Below are 17342 nucleotides of genomic sequence, written 5' to 3'. Positions count from 1 at the left end.
CAAGATTTGAAATGGATACAAGAAGTGATGTTTGAAATGAAAATGAAAAGCTAGTGTTACAAGGCATGAAAGAGATTCATTTTAAAAGCGATTGTGAAAATGTAAGAAAATAGAAAATAAAAAAGTGAAAGAAACAATTGGAAACACACATTACACATGAAAACGGATAAAAAGTAGTGTAGAATTAATGGGAAAGTACACAGAGCTTGTATCCCATGTGGTAAGTTGGGTCCTGTGCCAAGTTGAAGGTCCATTTTAGAATCCCTCTGCCACATGGGGCTCAACAGATATCTGGTAGAGGGTCAACCTAACCCCAGCTTGCATTTAAAAAAATAAAGTACACTGAATATTTGGTATAATAAAAAATAATAAATATCAATATGAAAAAAAAAAATGAGAAGCATAGGGCAAGTGATTTTTTTTTTTGAAAGGCAAGCGAGGTTAGGTGGACTCCTACCACAAAAGCCCCCCCCCCCTTTCTTTAGTGCAAATACCACAATTACTAGAAGCTTCTTGCTATATAGGGAAGCTTGCTTCTCCTCGCTTCCCTAAAAGGAAGGGAAGCTTTAGGAAACCCGCTTCTGAAATATGGGAAACTCAATGTTTTTAGTGAAAGGCCTGCTTTCTCGTTGTTCCCCAAATCAATATACTTTATTATTTTTTTATGTGCTTGCATAATCGCTTCACAACCGCTTCCTTCTTCATACTACTTTTTAATACTCACTTTCCTCCTTTCGGTTCAGACATCACTTTTGGTCTTCATTTTGTTTATTGGTAACCAAAGGATAGGACCTCACTTCCCACCCACAAATGGATAAACACACATCTCAACTACCAGTCTAGCTCCCAACGTCCACTTGACCAAGTCTTTTGCCAATTGCATCAACTCCATTCCCAGCTACTAGTTTCCAAACAGAGCAGTAATGGACCTGCCTCCCAGCTAAGGGAAATCCGATTAGGGCCCACGACCACCTTGCCGTACGTGGCCCAGCTTCAAAAGCTACGGACACGCTCGTGTGCCAGCAAACCTTGGGTTATATATGATGCATAATAAATTTTATATTTTTTTAATAAACTGCAACTGGAAGATAGGTGATTGAATCGGAGCCACAACAAACATAATGTAATGCATATCACAGCGTCATAACAATAACAGCACATGATAGTTCTTAATTTCTTTATGTCTTGCATTCATCATCTCCATCATTGCTGGTCATATCATCTAGACTACCATGATGTCATCACCATGTTCTCAGTATTGTCAAAAAATCGATACGATATTGATCTGAATCGGTTATTTTTTAATCAATATAAAAAATAGCTTCACAATGATTTGTTAATATTATTGTAATATTATTTTAATAGTTTTAACATGTGTCATGATTGGCATATAATATGTTTTAATTATTTTTTGGGCCGATTCAGAATGATACACTTGAGTATCGTTATCGAGCCGGATACACCTGAATCGTTGGCCAAACGAACGATACAGGTTGGATTCCGATACTGACAACATTGGTCATCAGTGCATGAAGATCTGGTACTGGTACTACTGACATTCTCCAACCCTTAATAATTTCCACATATTTTGAGTTGATATGGCTGATAACTTATTTTATTTCTTGGCTTGTGATGAATTTCTCATTCAATGGAACTAACCAATAAGATGGGCCAATAGTTTAGGAAATCAACACAGTAAGGGACAGAGAGAATTTAATGAAGATGGCGAGCCGCAACAGCTTAGCCTAGGGACCTCAACTTCGGATACCACCAAGGTACTATACTCCAAATTGAGAATTTAATAAAATTGATGTTTCCGCTCTTTCAGAAAAAAAATAATACAAGAGGAGGAAAGTTCCAAGACCCAATATTGCCTCTTCTTCCTAATGCACAAATACCCTCTCTCTCTCTCTCTCTATATATATATATATATAGAGAGAGAGAGAGAGAGAATTGAACATATTAGGCCCCATTTCTAGTTCCATCGTTCTGTTCTTGCTCCATAGGTTTTAAGTTTTTATGATAGATTTGAAGCCTTAGATGTGTTTACCAAGCTTGATTTAGTGAGAATAGACTCTTGAATAGTGCGTAGGTGCATGATCACTTTTGAACATGACTGAAACAAACTTCTGCTAAGCGTTAATTGTGTGCATGATGGACACTCAGCGAAAGTGTTTCTGCGCTATTTGCGGCGAAAAAAGTCACCGCTAAAGGAGCTATTTGGTGGAACCTCGTGCAGGGCATCCATCACATCGCGCAATGAAAAATCCGTGGTCATGTTCGAAAGTGATCATGCACCTATATATATATATATATATATATATATATATATATATATATAGAGAGAGAGAGAGAGAGAGAGAGAGAGAGAGAGAGAGATGGGTAGGTGCATGATGCTTTTTTGTGCCTACTGCGTGCCTAATGAGCTTTGAAAAGATTGCTTCATTTTTTAAAAAAATTTGACTGTACGGATGTGATCTGCGTGCTTGGTTTCGTGGGAATAAACTTTTGAATAGTCCAATTCCAACACCAAGTTAGGTTTTTATAAGATTCAAAAATCAACTGTCTATAATTTTAAAACATATTCAATGCTCAAAAAATCATTTTTTCTTAAAAAACAGAATCCAAGTGTGATTTTCTAGCAAATCGATCATGAAAAACACATCCTTAGGGTCAGACTTTTGAAAAACAACTTGAAAACTCTATCCGTATACAGTTTCATTAGTGATATTGATCGTATTTTATCAAGTGATTCTATCCTTATAGGTATACTCTACATCATTTATTGGGTGGGAGTTACCTTTCAAATAGCCAGAATCTGTTGTGTGTGTGCGCGCAGGTCTTTATGGTGATTTGAAAGTCAATGGTCGTACCAAATTTTCACCATTTTAAAGAGTCAATCTTTTGTTAAAAAAACATTATTCAAGAGTCGATTTCTAACAACTTGACTATATTAAACACATCTACAGGGTCAGATTGAATCAAAACAACTTCGACTTATGAGTTTTAACTCATTGATACCATGTGCACATCTGTTGACACCATGACGTCATGTCGTCTCAATTCATATATGTAGGTTACTTTGATCTAATTGGACTTCAAGATGTGTTCAACATGTTCCACAATAGTAAGAAGGGACTTTTGAATCATGTTCATATTTGACGAAAAAATGTATCTAGAAAAAGTATCGCATAATGCAGGCTGTTATTTTTTTATGCCTTATAAAAAGACGCTTATGTGTTGTAATCAAGTGATTCAAAAGCAGATTCTCGTTAAGACAAGCATGTAAGTTACATATGTAAGGATTGTTTTATGGAAACAATAAAAAAAGAGACATTATATATATATATATATATATATATATATATATATATATATATATATATATATATATATATATATATATATATATATATATATATGAGTAATGGATCCATGCTAAACTCATTTGGTGCTAAATATCGTGCTAAATGGGGTTTTCAGCTTCTTTTAGGCTTTTTATGCAGTTCTGGCCTTATAAATGTGTTGGGCATGGTCGATTTACTAAGAATCTATACCTGGTTCATGTGTTTTCGATGAAGAAAATGATGTTTGGAGCCTAAAAAATTTTGATTTTTTGAACTTTATAAAAACTCACTCATGTGTTGGAATCTAATGCTTCAAGAGTTGATTCCTATAAAATCAATTACATAGATCACATTTGTTTGGTCAAAATTTATAAATAAAATGAAAAAAGCCTGAAAGACCTATTTAACATGCGGTTTAGCACCGACCCATTACTCTCTCTCTCTCTCTCTATATATATATATATATATAGAGAGAGAGAGAGAGAGAGAGAGAGAGAGCTGCTCACTAGTTAGGATCTAAATGATACATGCTAAATGGGTTTTTCTACCCATTCAGTATTTTTTTTTGCAGTTTCGACCCCATAAACGTGTTGGGCATGATCGATTTACCAGGAATTCACACCTGGATCATGTGTTTTTGACGAAAAAATGATATTTCGAGCCTTGAAAATTTACAAAGATTTTAGACCATTGATTTTTTGAACCTTATAAAAACCCATTCATGTGTTAGAATCAAATGCTTTAAGAGCTGATTACAATAAAATCAAGTACCTAGATCACATCTGTATGGTCAGAATTTTTAAATAAAATAAAAAAAAGACTGAAAAACTCATTTAGTACCTAACATGTGAGCAACTACCAATCTCTGTCTCTCTCTCTCTCTATCTATATATATATATATTTGCTACCCTCCTCGGTAAGGAACCTCCTAGCTGGAACTCATATAGAAAGGTTGTTTTGAAGAGACCCCATAAATGTATTCAACACGGTCAAAGTAATCAGTCGACCCCTTGATCATAGTTTTTTATGTAATTTTTTTTTAGATTTAAAAATTTGGTACATTGTAGACAGTAGATTTGTTAATCCTTGTAAAATCTGACATGTGCTAGAAAACATGATTCAAATGTTAGTTTTTACTAAACTTAATATGTTGATCACATTTGAAGGGTGAGATGTGCATAAATAAATAAATAAATAAATACAATATTATATTTTTTTAGTAAGGGGTTTCTTACCCATGAGGGTAGCAAACATTGCCCCCATACCCACATATATATATATAATAAGATTTGTAGGCACCTATGTCTGACAAGACATTTTACATTCTGAAAAAATAGGAACTGATGAAAGCACAATTACTTCGAAAGTGTGATATTGAGCTTTGTAATTTCCTGTTAGTTGTTTACTTATTTCTCGTTTCCTCGCTTTGCAAGGCCAAACACTTTAACTATTTACTTCATATATATTATATGATATAAAATATATTTATAATTTTATTTATGGGAAAATTGTAGTCCTTAGCTGAAATTTATGGTGCAAGCTTTATTTGATCAATTTGACCCCACAGATGCATTCAACATATTCCCTTTACTAGGAAATTCACTTTGGATAGAGTAGTTTCAACATAAAATTATGATTTTTCAATCATAAATTTTTCATTTATTCTGGACCAATGAAATTTAAAACCTTTAAAAAATTTACTTATGTAATGCGATCTGATGATCTAAAACTTGTTTTTGACTAAACAAACTATATAGCTCATATTCATAGAACTTGATTCATAAAAAGAAAGTTCATAAAAACGTACAGAAACAGGTTATTTCTATTAGAGAGTATGGCACAGTTGAGTGTAGACAATATTATCCCTTTATTTAATAATACATAAAACAACCTCTACAAGTTAAGCTGCACTGAAAGCTCTGAGCTATTTGTCTTATTTCCCAACCTTACTTGGAGGTCCAGCTATTTCATTGGGACCCAGAGATCTCAAAAAGCTGATGCCTAATCTCAATTCTGCAGAACTTATGACTTAAAGAGGTCAAGATCTTTCGTTGGTTTGATCAATTAAACTGTTGTACATTGTGCTTACCCCCTATTTGATAAAGTGCAGATGGTTATCCGATTAAGAAAAAAAAACACAGTAAAAGAGGAATAGATTTTTTTTTTTCAAATGCAATGAATGCCTGCCATAACATGGGCAAAAAAAAGTTTAAAAGGGCAAGGACTAGAGGTTCAAATGCAATGGATACCTGCCCTAACATGAGTGTATGTATGACCACAAAAAATATGGGGCAAATAACACGTAAAAAAAAGGAGTCTAGGCTCAAGGGAGCATGTTGGTTTATTTGTGACAACTTTTTTGAGTTTGACTTGGTTGATCTCCTAAAATGGTTAGCTACTTTTCACGCTTACATGTCTTTATGTGCAGATGTTGGTGCAGATATATATACATGTGTAATCAATCATGTATGTGCTTACTGTATCAGCTTATGCGCCATAGATGACAGATCCTGTTTGGTGACCAACCTTTCTAATGGACTCAGTCACCCAAAAGGAAGATAAAGCATTCGCTATATACAGAGATCATGAAATGAATGATATTTATATTTATGATTACTGCAGAATTAGATATGGCATTAGATAGCGAATCTTGGAACTTTTAGATTGACACCATAAACACCTTGATCCTGATGCTGAAAGTGCAGGCTTCTGACAGTTTCTTTAATACAGTATGAACTGTCCGATTTTGACAGACTCAGAAACCCCCCATATTTAATCAGAGAGATGCCAGATCATTGACAGGTTCATCTTTAAAACAGTGGGAGGGTTGAAAGAAACCTTGCAATGCAGTGGATTTATGGTGGGGCCCTGCCAAAACTGCTTTCATAAGGACTGCTGCTGCAATGGACTGTCATGTGGAGGGTGGGAAGCAAGTCACTTTTGGGAGAAAGAAAAGGAAAAATTTCATATAGATGCCACCTTTTTGCCCTTCATTTCGAAAATTGGAATAATGTTTCGGAATTTTTTAATGTGAGCTTATGTTTTCATGAAAACTGTCCAACAAAGGCCTCCCCTTTAGTAAAAATACTCAGGTTATATTATAAATCAAATTATGATTATAACCTTCCTTATCAAATGTTATTTACCCTTTTCTTTGTTTACGAGGATGAATGTATATCTTTCAACTCCAATGAACAATACAGTAAACAAAAAAAATATCATGTTTTTCAACACGATCATGTTACTTAGAGGTAGGGCTGGTAAACAAGCGGAGCTTGAGCTGTTTGGGCTTGGCTCATTATCTCCCCACGAACCAATCATGAGCTGACTCGTTTTTATTAAAAAAATAGTTATAAAGTGTTTTACAAAACTTGATAATATGTAAAATATATGTATAATACATATAATATTAGAAATATATAATATGTAGAACGAGCCTACACAAGTCAAGCCAAGCCGATCTTGCCATGTTTATGCTCGGCTCATTTACCTAAATGAGCTGGCTTGTAGTTCGGCTCTCAAGCTCAATTTCTAAGATGAGCCCAGCCAATCGTCTCGTTTCCCAGCCCTAAATCAGAGGATTCATTTTGACAGTTCTAAGAAACTTATGATCAACATCAAGAATTTCAGAAAAACAAGGCCCATTTTTTGAAATTAGTGGAAAAAGTTTGGTCCTAAATGAAATTTCTCCTAACAAAACTGACACGTTCTGTGGGCTCCACTTTGGTAGCGCCAGTTATCTAAACATTGGAGGCATTCTCCACCATTCACACTTTTTATTTTTGGGGTTTTGCTGTAGTGCAGGCTTTTGCATCAGATTCGTTTCTGTAGTTAAAAAGGCATCTGCAGAATGCGTCATCCGTGATATAAGTTACACGAACCTGCAGATGGATGGAATGGACCACTCCTAATTAATTGAAAATGACAACTACCACCTTATTAACTCAAAATATCAAGAATAAACAATGGCTACAATGAGCACAAGAATACAGTGAAGTTGATTTATCTTTTTCATCAAAACCCTCTCCCCCCATAATTAGTCCAAATGTTTTAGTGCAAAGTAGCACACTAGTTTGCAACAAAGCTAACTAAATTGCCCACAATTTCTTTCTCTTTCGAACTCAATGATAGGGTTGTCAGATTGTATCATGGGCATCAAGAGAGCATTTGGTTGCAACTTCTCGTCCAAGGCCTTGGAACAGGACACCACCGGCACACGCATATATATACATGTATATATCTATATATATGCAAACGGTTAGAGAGAGAAAGATGGCGAAATTGTTCATCAAGCAGGCTGGCTTGTATGCAGATGCCAGGCCGAGTTACCCACCGGAGCTTTCCTTCTTCATTGCATCAAATACACCAAATCATGGTCTGGCGTGGGATGTAGGAACAGGAAATGGTCAAGCTGCTGTGTCGGTAAGCATCATCATCTATGCTGCCTTGTAGAGTTCCTTACTCCATGGTCATCTGCAGCTTGTTATAGGCAAATCAGTTTGTTTTTTGATGGGTCATGGAGATTGATATGGGATCAACCTCTTCTGCAGATGAACTGTGGTGCCCATATCCAATCTCTATTCATGTACTGAAAATGGTGCTTCTATGCCATGTTTGGGATGGATCAGGAGCCCTGCCCTCTTCTGTATTTTGGAAAACAAGTGTTGGAAATCATGTTGGTCGATCTTGTCAATATTTTGTTCTATCTTTGAAGATGGAATGTATGCAACAGAGAGGGGCACTTGATACTGCAAGCCTGCACCAACTGTTTGAGGCCTGCTCTTCTGTGCAAGAAAACACTTGGTTCCACAGATGTCTGTTTATCACTCCAAAATCATTGAGTTGCCTACCCAGTTCTAAACTTGTGTGGCATTGAAACAAATACCTTTATTCTGTCTGAAAACTATTTTGTGATTGTATCTGGTTTTAGACCTTCTAAGTAAAAAGTTACAAATGAAGGTTCTAAGATGGTAAGATCCATGTCGAAAGTGGATAATGTACTCATTGCACTTGTGGCGAGACAGTATCTGCTAAGAGCATCATTTGTTTTGCATATTCAATTTTCCAAATTACCAACGGGGCCCCCGGTTTCACCATGTGTTGGGACGTTGCAAGTTCAAAACCAAATGGTATGTTGTGTAAGAGGTGGGGGTCAGCCTAACCCCAGATTGCCTTTCAAAAAAAAAAAAAAAACAAATCGTGCTGCTTGTGGTAGCATAGTTGTATTAATATTAGTTTTTGTTTTTTGGGGTTTCTAACATTTTTTTTTTGGGTTTCACTTTTTGTTTTGTTTTCTAGCTTGCTGGGATATACAGGAATGTGGTAGCCACAGATACTAGCCCCACACAGTTGGCCTTGGCACACAGGCTGCCCAACATAAGGTACCAACTCACCCCACCTTCAATGACCCTAGATGAGCTCACCCAGTTGGTGGCCCCACAGTCGAGTGTTGACCTCGTGACTGCGGCCCAGGCCATGCATTGGTTTGACCTACCAGCCTTCTATAAGCAAGTCAAACACGTCCTTAGAAGACCAGGTGGAGTGCTAGCTGCATGGTGCTATACTAAGGCACACGTTAATGATGCTGTTGATGCAGTCTTCCATCGTGTTTTTGAGAGGTCCATACATTTCTCAGCACCGGAATGCAAGCATATCAATGATAACTACATAAATCTGGACTTCCCATTCGATCCGATCCAGGGCAAGGAGCACACGGGTCCGTTTACGTTCGAGGCCGTAAAGATTATGGATCTGGACATGTATCTAACGTATATACGGTCCTGGTCCGTATACCAAAGTGCTTACCAGAAGGGGGTTGATCTCTTGAATAAGCAGGTGGTGAGGGATTTTGAGAATGCATGGGGAGTTAATGATATTAAACCGGTTAGGTTTCCTGTTCATCTCAGGATTGGTAGGGTTGGAGGCAACCATTGCTAGGGATGTATAGGTTTTAACATGTTTTTTTAATTGTACTTAAGCTAAAATGGTGCTTAATTAGTAAGTGAAGTTTTTGGGGGTGATAACATTGAACAATTTTCCATGCCTAATGGGTGTTGGTTTTGCCTTCATCAACGCAAGGACATCAATGACCAATCTATTGATCTCTTGTATATGGGCAAGATTCACCTAGCCCACGTTTGTTTCGTGCCCTCTCTCGTACGAAAATGTCCCTTTCTCATGAAAAGAGTGCCATTTCCCACCTTGGCTGAAACGAATACCAGGAGGGAAATAGTTGATTGCGCCCACTCATTTTCATCCAAAACAATGGGTTTCACACGAAATCCAAGTCGCACCCTTCACCCTTCAGCAAACACTTTCTTACGTCACAGGCTTTTTCTTTCTTTGTTTTTTTTCACTGCCATTTCTATTTAATGTAACGTGCTGTTAGGGTATGTTTGATGGCTTGAGAGAGACTGGACTCAACAAACAAAATACATGTTCCGTTTATTATGGAACAACTATATATACTCCGTAGTACGATCCGTCCCATCAATATCCATATTTTCACATGTTTATTATGGATTTTAACCCTGGACATAGATCTTAAATTGGATCTAAAAATTTTAAAAATGTTTAAAATTTGGGTTATTTGCAAAAAAAAAAATTGAACTTTTTTGATATATAAATCTTTTAATCGGTCTCATATGGGATCTAATTATGAAAGATTATAAAAAAAATTATGGATTTTAGTCCCAAATAAAAAAATTGTTTAAATTTTAGGTAATATGAAAAAAAAATAAGAATTCAAATTTTTTATACACAAATGCAAAAACCATAAATAAATTATAAAACCCTAAAATACAAGAAAATACATCATAAGTAAATAAAAAAACCTAATCCACAAGAAAAAATAAACTTTAAACAAGCCATAAAAATAAAAACCCCATAAAAAACCATAATAAAATATAAAAAACTTTAATTCAAATTCTAATAAAAAAATCAAAGAAAACAGCCCTAATCAAATAAAAAAAAGCCCTAATCAAATTAAATATAAAAATCTATGAATAAATCATAAATTCAAACCCTAATTAAGAAAATTCAAAGAAAAACAACAATAATCAAATACAAGAAAAGTTATAATCAAATTAACTATAAAAGGCCACGAATAAACCAAAAAACCTTAAATTACAAGAAAATAAAGCATAAATTCAAACCCAAATCAAAGAAATTTAAAAAAAATATAATCAAATATAAGAAAAACCATAATCAAATTAATTATAAGAATCCCTAATTAAATTTTTTTGATTTAAGCCCTAATCAAAGAAAATATTTGATTCATAGCCTGAATCAAAGCCTTAATAAGAAGAAAAAGAAAAAGAAAGAGAGGAACAAAGAAGATGGGGGGAAGAAAGAGAGAAGGGAAGAAGAAAGAAACAAAGGAGAAGAAAGAGAGAGAGAGAACAACCTTTCACTGTTGGACTCTTGTTGTTCGGTCATTGCACAGGAGAGAGACGGTTGAGGACGGGAGGGGGATGCACACAAAGAGAGAGGGGGTCGGGGACAGGGTGTCGTAGTCGGCCGCCAGTGGCCTCGCCGACTGTTAGTGTCCTCTTCCAACCGATGCACAGGAGAGAGAGAGAGAGAGGGTTAGACCCCCTTCGCTTATTTTTTTACGTTGTTCCCCCTCCTGTTCTCAATGTAACAGGGGAGGTGAAAATGATTGGATCAATGAAAAACGGATATGGCAGACGTGCGAGACGGCCTTTCGCACGTCTGTTATGAACTCACCATATATGACATGACGCCTGAGCAGCTGTAGCAGTCGACTATGTACAGTGCAAAACATACTCACAACTTGACATATGAGTCAAACTTGGTTTAGGCCCAATGTACACTGTTGACACTTAGGACCGAACCCAATCAATGAGTGGGACTTGAAGAGGCAAGGCAACAAGCTTCCATCCAGCAAGATGCATAATCCGACGTGGCAAGGGGCTTAGTGCCTTTGGTGTCACCAGCACCAGTTGGTGCACCTTGAGTGTGCGGTCCTGAAGATGCCATTGTTGACTTGCCACATAAGTACCAGGTTAGAGTTGACTTTTAAGGGGGAGTCGACTCTTTGAGATGGGTTGAGGTCTATAAATAGGACTTCAAGCTCTTATTTCTATACTTCTTGGAATTCCAATATTATTTTCAATACAATTGGCTCTCAAATTAATAGATTGACCTCTTAGAGAGGATCAACTCTAGGATTGGCTTAGGCTAGCTCTAGAGATTCCTTTCCATTCTTCTTTTTCCATTTCTTTTAATCTGCAGTTCTAAACTATTGATCATATCTAGGGGAGTGATCCGACTGTTGGAAGTGAAGATCAACTATTTGAGTGAGTGTCATCCTCTTGGAAGATCGATCGGAGCCTCTCAACCGTTTGTTGATTGTGCTGACTGAATTCTGCAGTTATACACAAATCAAATTATTTGTATCTACTGCTGCACAACAATTGCATGTTGGATTCAAAAATCCATCAAAAACTAAAATAGGATCAAATACATGTTCTCGCCAAACTGTTGAAATAAAAAACAGAAAGCGAAAGCGATACCTAAATCTATAGTGCTTTGATTGATCGTTGACGGGTATGACCTTCCAAAACCTGTATATTTGGCTATTTTTATTTATGTAAATCTAATGAGAGGGATTGAATCTCTTGCTGACTTATAGAGAATCTGAAAAGCCTTATATATGGTTTGTGGACCATAACCTAATGTATTTAAGAGCCTGTCTCCAATTCAGCCCATTACAGAATTGTAGACAAGACAGGTCTCTCCACATAGTGTACCATACCATATGAGATATCATAGGACCCATCCTGATTGGATTACTTGAACCTGGCCCGAACCTAAGACAATCTTGCAATGTGTGGTTCAACGTATGTAGGCCCACACAATTTTCTAACAATATCCCACTTGGGCCACAAACGTAACCTTATAATCACACATTGTAACCTTATGAGCTCAAAAACACTGTCTTATCAATTGATATCTCTACCAATCTGGTCCATTGATTACGTCAACATAGAACCAAAACAGTCTTCATTACAAATAACAAAATTGGACCCATCAATGATCACATATATTAACGCAACCAAATGTCATGGATCAAGTATGGATATGAAGCATGGAAATTACATGCAATGTGATCAAACATGCCTATTTCTAGCTTGACCCAAAAATGGTTGCAGTCCCCGATGAGCCAGATCTTTCGGACGATGGTCAAGATTGACCCCTGATGCCGACGAAGATCGAAATAAATCCCGGCTATCGTCGGCCCAGATCCATGTGAATCCTGATATCTGGCGGGTGGACGATCGATCCAGACCACAAAAGATGTCGACTGAGGAGCTCACCAGCGCTGGCCGAAAAACAACGCCAATCAAGATATCGAAGCAGGCAAAAAACTGTTCGGCATTGCGATCCGGTAACACTCCATCAGACAACCATAGAGGGAAAACCCTTATATGCCAAGCAAAAACCTAATGAACGTAAGCCCCTTGCCAACGATGGTCAGAAGGAGACGAGAGGGGAATCAGATCCCCTTCGACTGAGGGTCTGATAACTGACCCCCCAGGGTTGGCAGTTCTGAATGGGCATGAGCCTTGGCTGTTGGCGATCAGACCGATCATCTGCTCGTCTGGCGGTCTGAATAGGGGCAAGGCGTACCACCTGACAACGGTCCGTAAATCAGGAAAATAGAAGGCCCTTCTGTATTATCAGTAGCCATACAAAGGGCCTGATGGCCCTTCCTGCCCGGCAATCCAAATGAGGATAAAACCCCATGCCGCCCAGTGACGATCGACAACCATAATGGATCATCATCGAGAAAACAAGAAAAATACAAAACACATGAAATCGTATATTTTCAATGATTCAATAGGAACATGCATTCTAATACCAACTGTTGGATCAAAAAATCCATCAAAAACTAAAACAGGATCAAATATATGTTCTTGCCAAACCGTTAAAATAAAACACAAAATAAATCTGAAAGCGAAAGCGATACCTGAATCCATAGTGCTCCGGTTGATCGTTGACAAATATGATCTTTCAAAACCTGTATATTTGACACTTTTCCTTTCTCTAAACCTAATGAGAGGGATTGAATCTCTTTCTGACTTATGAAAAATCTGAAGAGGGATGACCTGTATATAAGGTTTGGGGACTATAACCTAATATATTTAGGTGTCTGTCTCTAATTCAGCCCATTATCGAATTATAGACAGGACATGTCTCTCCACATAGTGTATCATACCATATGAGATACCACAGGGCCCATCCTGATTGGATCACTTGAACCTGACCCGAACCTAAGACGGCCTTGCAATGTGTGGTTCAACGTATGTAGGTTCACATGATTTTCTAACATTACAGACCCTGAATTATGGAATAAAGTCTTTGGATGCGAGCTTCATCGGTTCAACCAGAGGAGATACAGATCAGATCCAAGCGCTGAGCATCAATAAATGTTTGAGCTTCTCGAGGAGCTCACATTCTTTGTAAAATTCATAATAAGCTAAGTGCATTACTTTCTCTATTTAGATCCCTTTGATCTTGCATGATAGTGCATTAATGATCATAGCAGACCCTTAGTATGCTTGAGATGTTGTGTGCAGACCTGCAGTGATGCCGCATCTTAGCCTCACCTGAGCAAGCATTGCATGCTACAACACTCACCGTTGAGCTTGCAACACGTCTGCCATGTCCATCATTTGATGGCTCCTCCATTCCCAGCGTTCGTGCCATCCAAAAACGGGCATGGGACGAGGGATGAAACAACCCCTTAGGTGTACGTTTGAATCCCTCGGATCTAAATCGAATTGAGAACCCACTCCGACCCCCCACTCCCCTCTTAGGGGTTGTCAACGGTCGGATCTGATCGAACTCAGGTTACTCCAAACACGAATCTGATTATGAGGTGTGGGTACTGGGTCCAATTGGACTCGTCATAAGAAAAACCATACTGAAGTTCTATAAGGATTACATAAACCAGACCCAGTCCATACCCAATAAAATAATAGATTTTTTATTTTTTATATTGAAAAACATGGGTCTTAATCGAAAACTCGGATTGAACTAATTTTACAAACCATACCCAGCTCCATATATTAATCGGACCCATTAGATCCAACCCGGTTTCTTGTCAGATCACTAAATCCTTACCCTATAAGGTTTGGTACGGGTCAGATCCGAGTCAAACCGGACCCATTTGGACCGCTAGCCCCTCCCTCCACATTCAAATACGTGGATTTGGGTGAACTCTGCGTATATGAGGGATCTCATTTGAAGCTACTCCGATTTTTATGTGAGGCCCAAACAGCGTTAGCAAGTCTCACACTAATGTGGCATTTGGCTATTCAAATTATTGTTGCAAAGATCATGGCAACCCAGCAAGAACATGTAAGGCTCTGTTTGGGAGCTCGTATTGGGAATGGATGTGCCAAATCCTGGATTAGGTAAATCTGGGATTTGAGAGTTACGGGCTTTGTAAAATCCTACAACTGTTTGGGAGTTCGTTGCCAAATCCTACAACTGTTTGGTAAGACAAATCCTCTCTCATGTCCCTGTATTTTCCAACTACAGTATCCCAAGCAACGGAGGTTGAAGGGGATTCTGTAAACCCCCCTGACCTGCTCTCCCAAAACCAGAACCCAAACAGATCCTATTTGGTCTTCACATCTCCCAGTTAATGAGATATATGGAGTTTGTGCAACTGTGGGTATTTGCTTGTGACTTGTAAGGCATGTGAAAAAATTAGAGCCTATGCAACAGGACTGTGTTTAATGCTTAATTGGTTTAACTTTCTATAACCTTATAAAGACAGAATATTGCCTGCTTTCACAAGTAGGCGCCACAAAGCTTAAATCGGATTCGGGTATGGGCCTCCAAGGTGAGATCCAAGTTGCATCTTCTCCCCCACCTCCCCCCACCCCCACCCAAAAAAAAATAGTGATCCAAGTTTGATGGAGATTTAGATCTAGACAAATTTATAAAAGCAGGTACAGTGTTCATCAGGCATGCCCTGACCCATGTACAACCTGTTTGCATCCCTAGCTCCATTTCACATGTGAATCTCAAAAGATCTGATATGATTACATGGAAATAGCTTTGCTTTCATTAGGAGTAGAAGGTTAATCAAACTATCAAACTGGGTCATGTAAGCTCTCTCTCTCTCTCTGTCCATGAATTCAGGTTCAATTAGAGTTGCAGTTCCTTAACCCACGAAAATTAGTGAAAAGGCATGACAACTGACTATTGCCACGTGCGTTGCCATGGAATCATGGGGTTTTTTTACTGCGTCAGCCATGGAAGAATGAATTGCATCTCCCAAAAGAAGCGTCGTTTTTTACTGATGCAGCCCCATACTGCGTCAGTGAAATTTCTTTTCTATGGCGTGTTTTTTATTTGCGCCAGTAAATCTATTTTCGTCAGTAAAAGAACAAGTTTTTCTGGTCCATTTGTTTGTTCAGGGACTACAGTACGATTAATGAAATTCTATCCTTATGTGGGAATGGTTTTTTTATAGGCAAGCTGGGGTTAAGCAGGCTGCCACCAGTTATACAACTGTACCATTGGGTTTTGAACTTGCAATGTCCCAATTACACAAGGTGACATGCACTAACAGCTCCTACCAATCAAGCTGAGCCCCCGGTTGGTTCTCCTAGGGATCTTTTGCTGGCGGACAAGGTTAGGACAAAAGGGTCTAAGTGGCTGTTCACGTGGAGATGTTGGCTGTTGCTTTCATGGAGAATGATTTGGTTAGAAAGCAATAACAGTTTTTTCAGAAACTCTCGCCTACCTGCTGCTTTGATCATCCATAGGTTATGCTGAGAGGTAAAGGAACACCTGAGATCAGGTGCATTATCATTGCACAAATATCTGTGCATTAAGCACTTGCTCACCCTTCATTTTGGGGACAGGCCTGTCAGTAGTGGGACTCAAGGCCTTATGGAGGGCAATCAGGTGCTTAATGCACAAATTTTGTGCCATGTGATTGCACCCTATCTATCCGGACTGTAAAGGATGGGTGGAGCTTAAGCGGCCGGGAACAGATCTCGAATGGCTGAATTCAGCTGCTTTTCCTTGATTGGGTGTAAATGCCTGTTTTTATGACAGGCCATGTTTTATGTGCTTATTGCCTTATATAATTTATAAAATTATAATTGCATTTCTTTAAAAAAATGGAGAACATTGTGTGGGGGCACTCAGATAAAGCAAACACAGGAAAAACTTTTCCTAATTTGTGGAAAAAACACATATTTCTCTTCACAGCAAATTTCAAGTAAGGCCCCCCCATAAGCGGTTCCGCTCATTTGGTAGGGGCGACTTGTGAATGTCACCAAGCTGAAGGGATGTCACAACTTCGCAACTCACCGGTAGAGCCCCTTCTCACAAGGTCGATCCTGGGTGTACTCTCTGGTGGGCAGGAGAGACATCGAGGGCTTTTATCAACAAGACAATGCACGGTCCGTGATTGGGGAGAGGGGGTGTTTCCCTTGGACTATCCAAAAAAAAAAAAAGAAATTTCAACTCTGTGTTTTTTTAAAGCAATAAAACATAAAAGATTATGTTCATGTTTTATTGCTTTAAAATACACATGCACATGCATGCGCTTACACACATTCACACGTTTAGACTATCTCCCTGTGTCCTAGATTTGCATAATTCCAGTATTGTACCAAGTGTTTGACCTGCACACAAAAAGTGGAAAATAATCATACTGTATGATAAAAAATAATGCATTTCTCTAAAAACTCCACAATTTACCATAATATGCCAGATGACCAAAACCACAAATAGTCGAATGTAAAGTGAATTTTTTCTAGATATGCTAATTTTCTCATAAATATGTATACCTAAGTATTGCACCCAAGATTTATAACAAACTTTGTCACTGATTTTTTACCCAAAAAATGAAGGATATTGAAAAAAAAAACTAAACAAAAGTACCTTACAAACGACACCTGATTCGTTGGAAAACCATGAATGGCCGTTGAGACACAACCT

General features: G+C 38.0%; 1 protein-coding gene across 1 annotated transcript; it reads left to right on the top strand.

The window, feature by feature from the left end:
- Window positions 1-7596: 7596 nt before the first annotated feature.
- Window positions 7597-9284, top strand: LOC149819900 (uncharacterized). The gene is made up of 2 exons (XM_089983523.1): window positions 7597-7769; window positions 8646-9284. The coding sequence occupies exons 1-2, from the start codon at window positions 7620-7622 to the stop codon at window positions 9282-9284; spliced, it is 789 nt and encodes a 262-aa protein (XP_089839649.1). The 5' UTR covers window positions 7597-7619.
- The last annotated feature ends 8058 nt before the right edge of the window (window positions 9285-17342 follow it).

This window comes from Nuphar pumila, chromosome 12 (assembly GCF_984573655.1).
Source record: "Nuphar pumila chromosome 12, dmNupPumi1.hap1.1, whole genome shotgun sequence".
Lineage (NCBI taxonomy): Eukaryota > Viridiplantae > Streptophyta > Magnoliopsida > Nymphaeales > Nymphaeaceae > Nuphar > Nuphar pumila.
This window is presented reverse-complemented; position numbering and strand designations above follow the sequence as displayed.

Bases quoted from the DNA above. Each gene is read 5' to 3' on its own strand.
- LOC149819900 (XM_089983523.1), top strand. From the start codon at position 7,620: ATGGCGAAATTGTTCATCAAGCAGGCTGGCTTGTATGCAGATGCCAGG. The intron at 7,770-8,645 runs GTAAGCATCATC...TTTGTTTTCTAG, and splicing joins ATGGTCAAGCTGCTGTGTCG to CTTGCTGGGATATACAGGAA.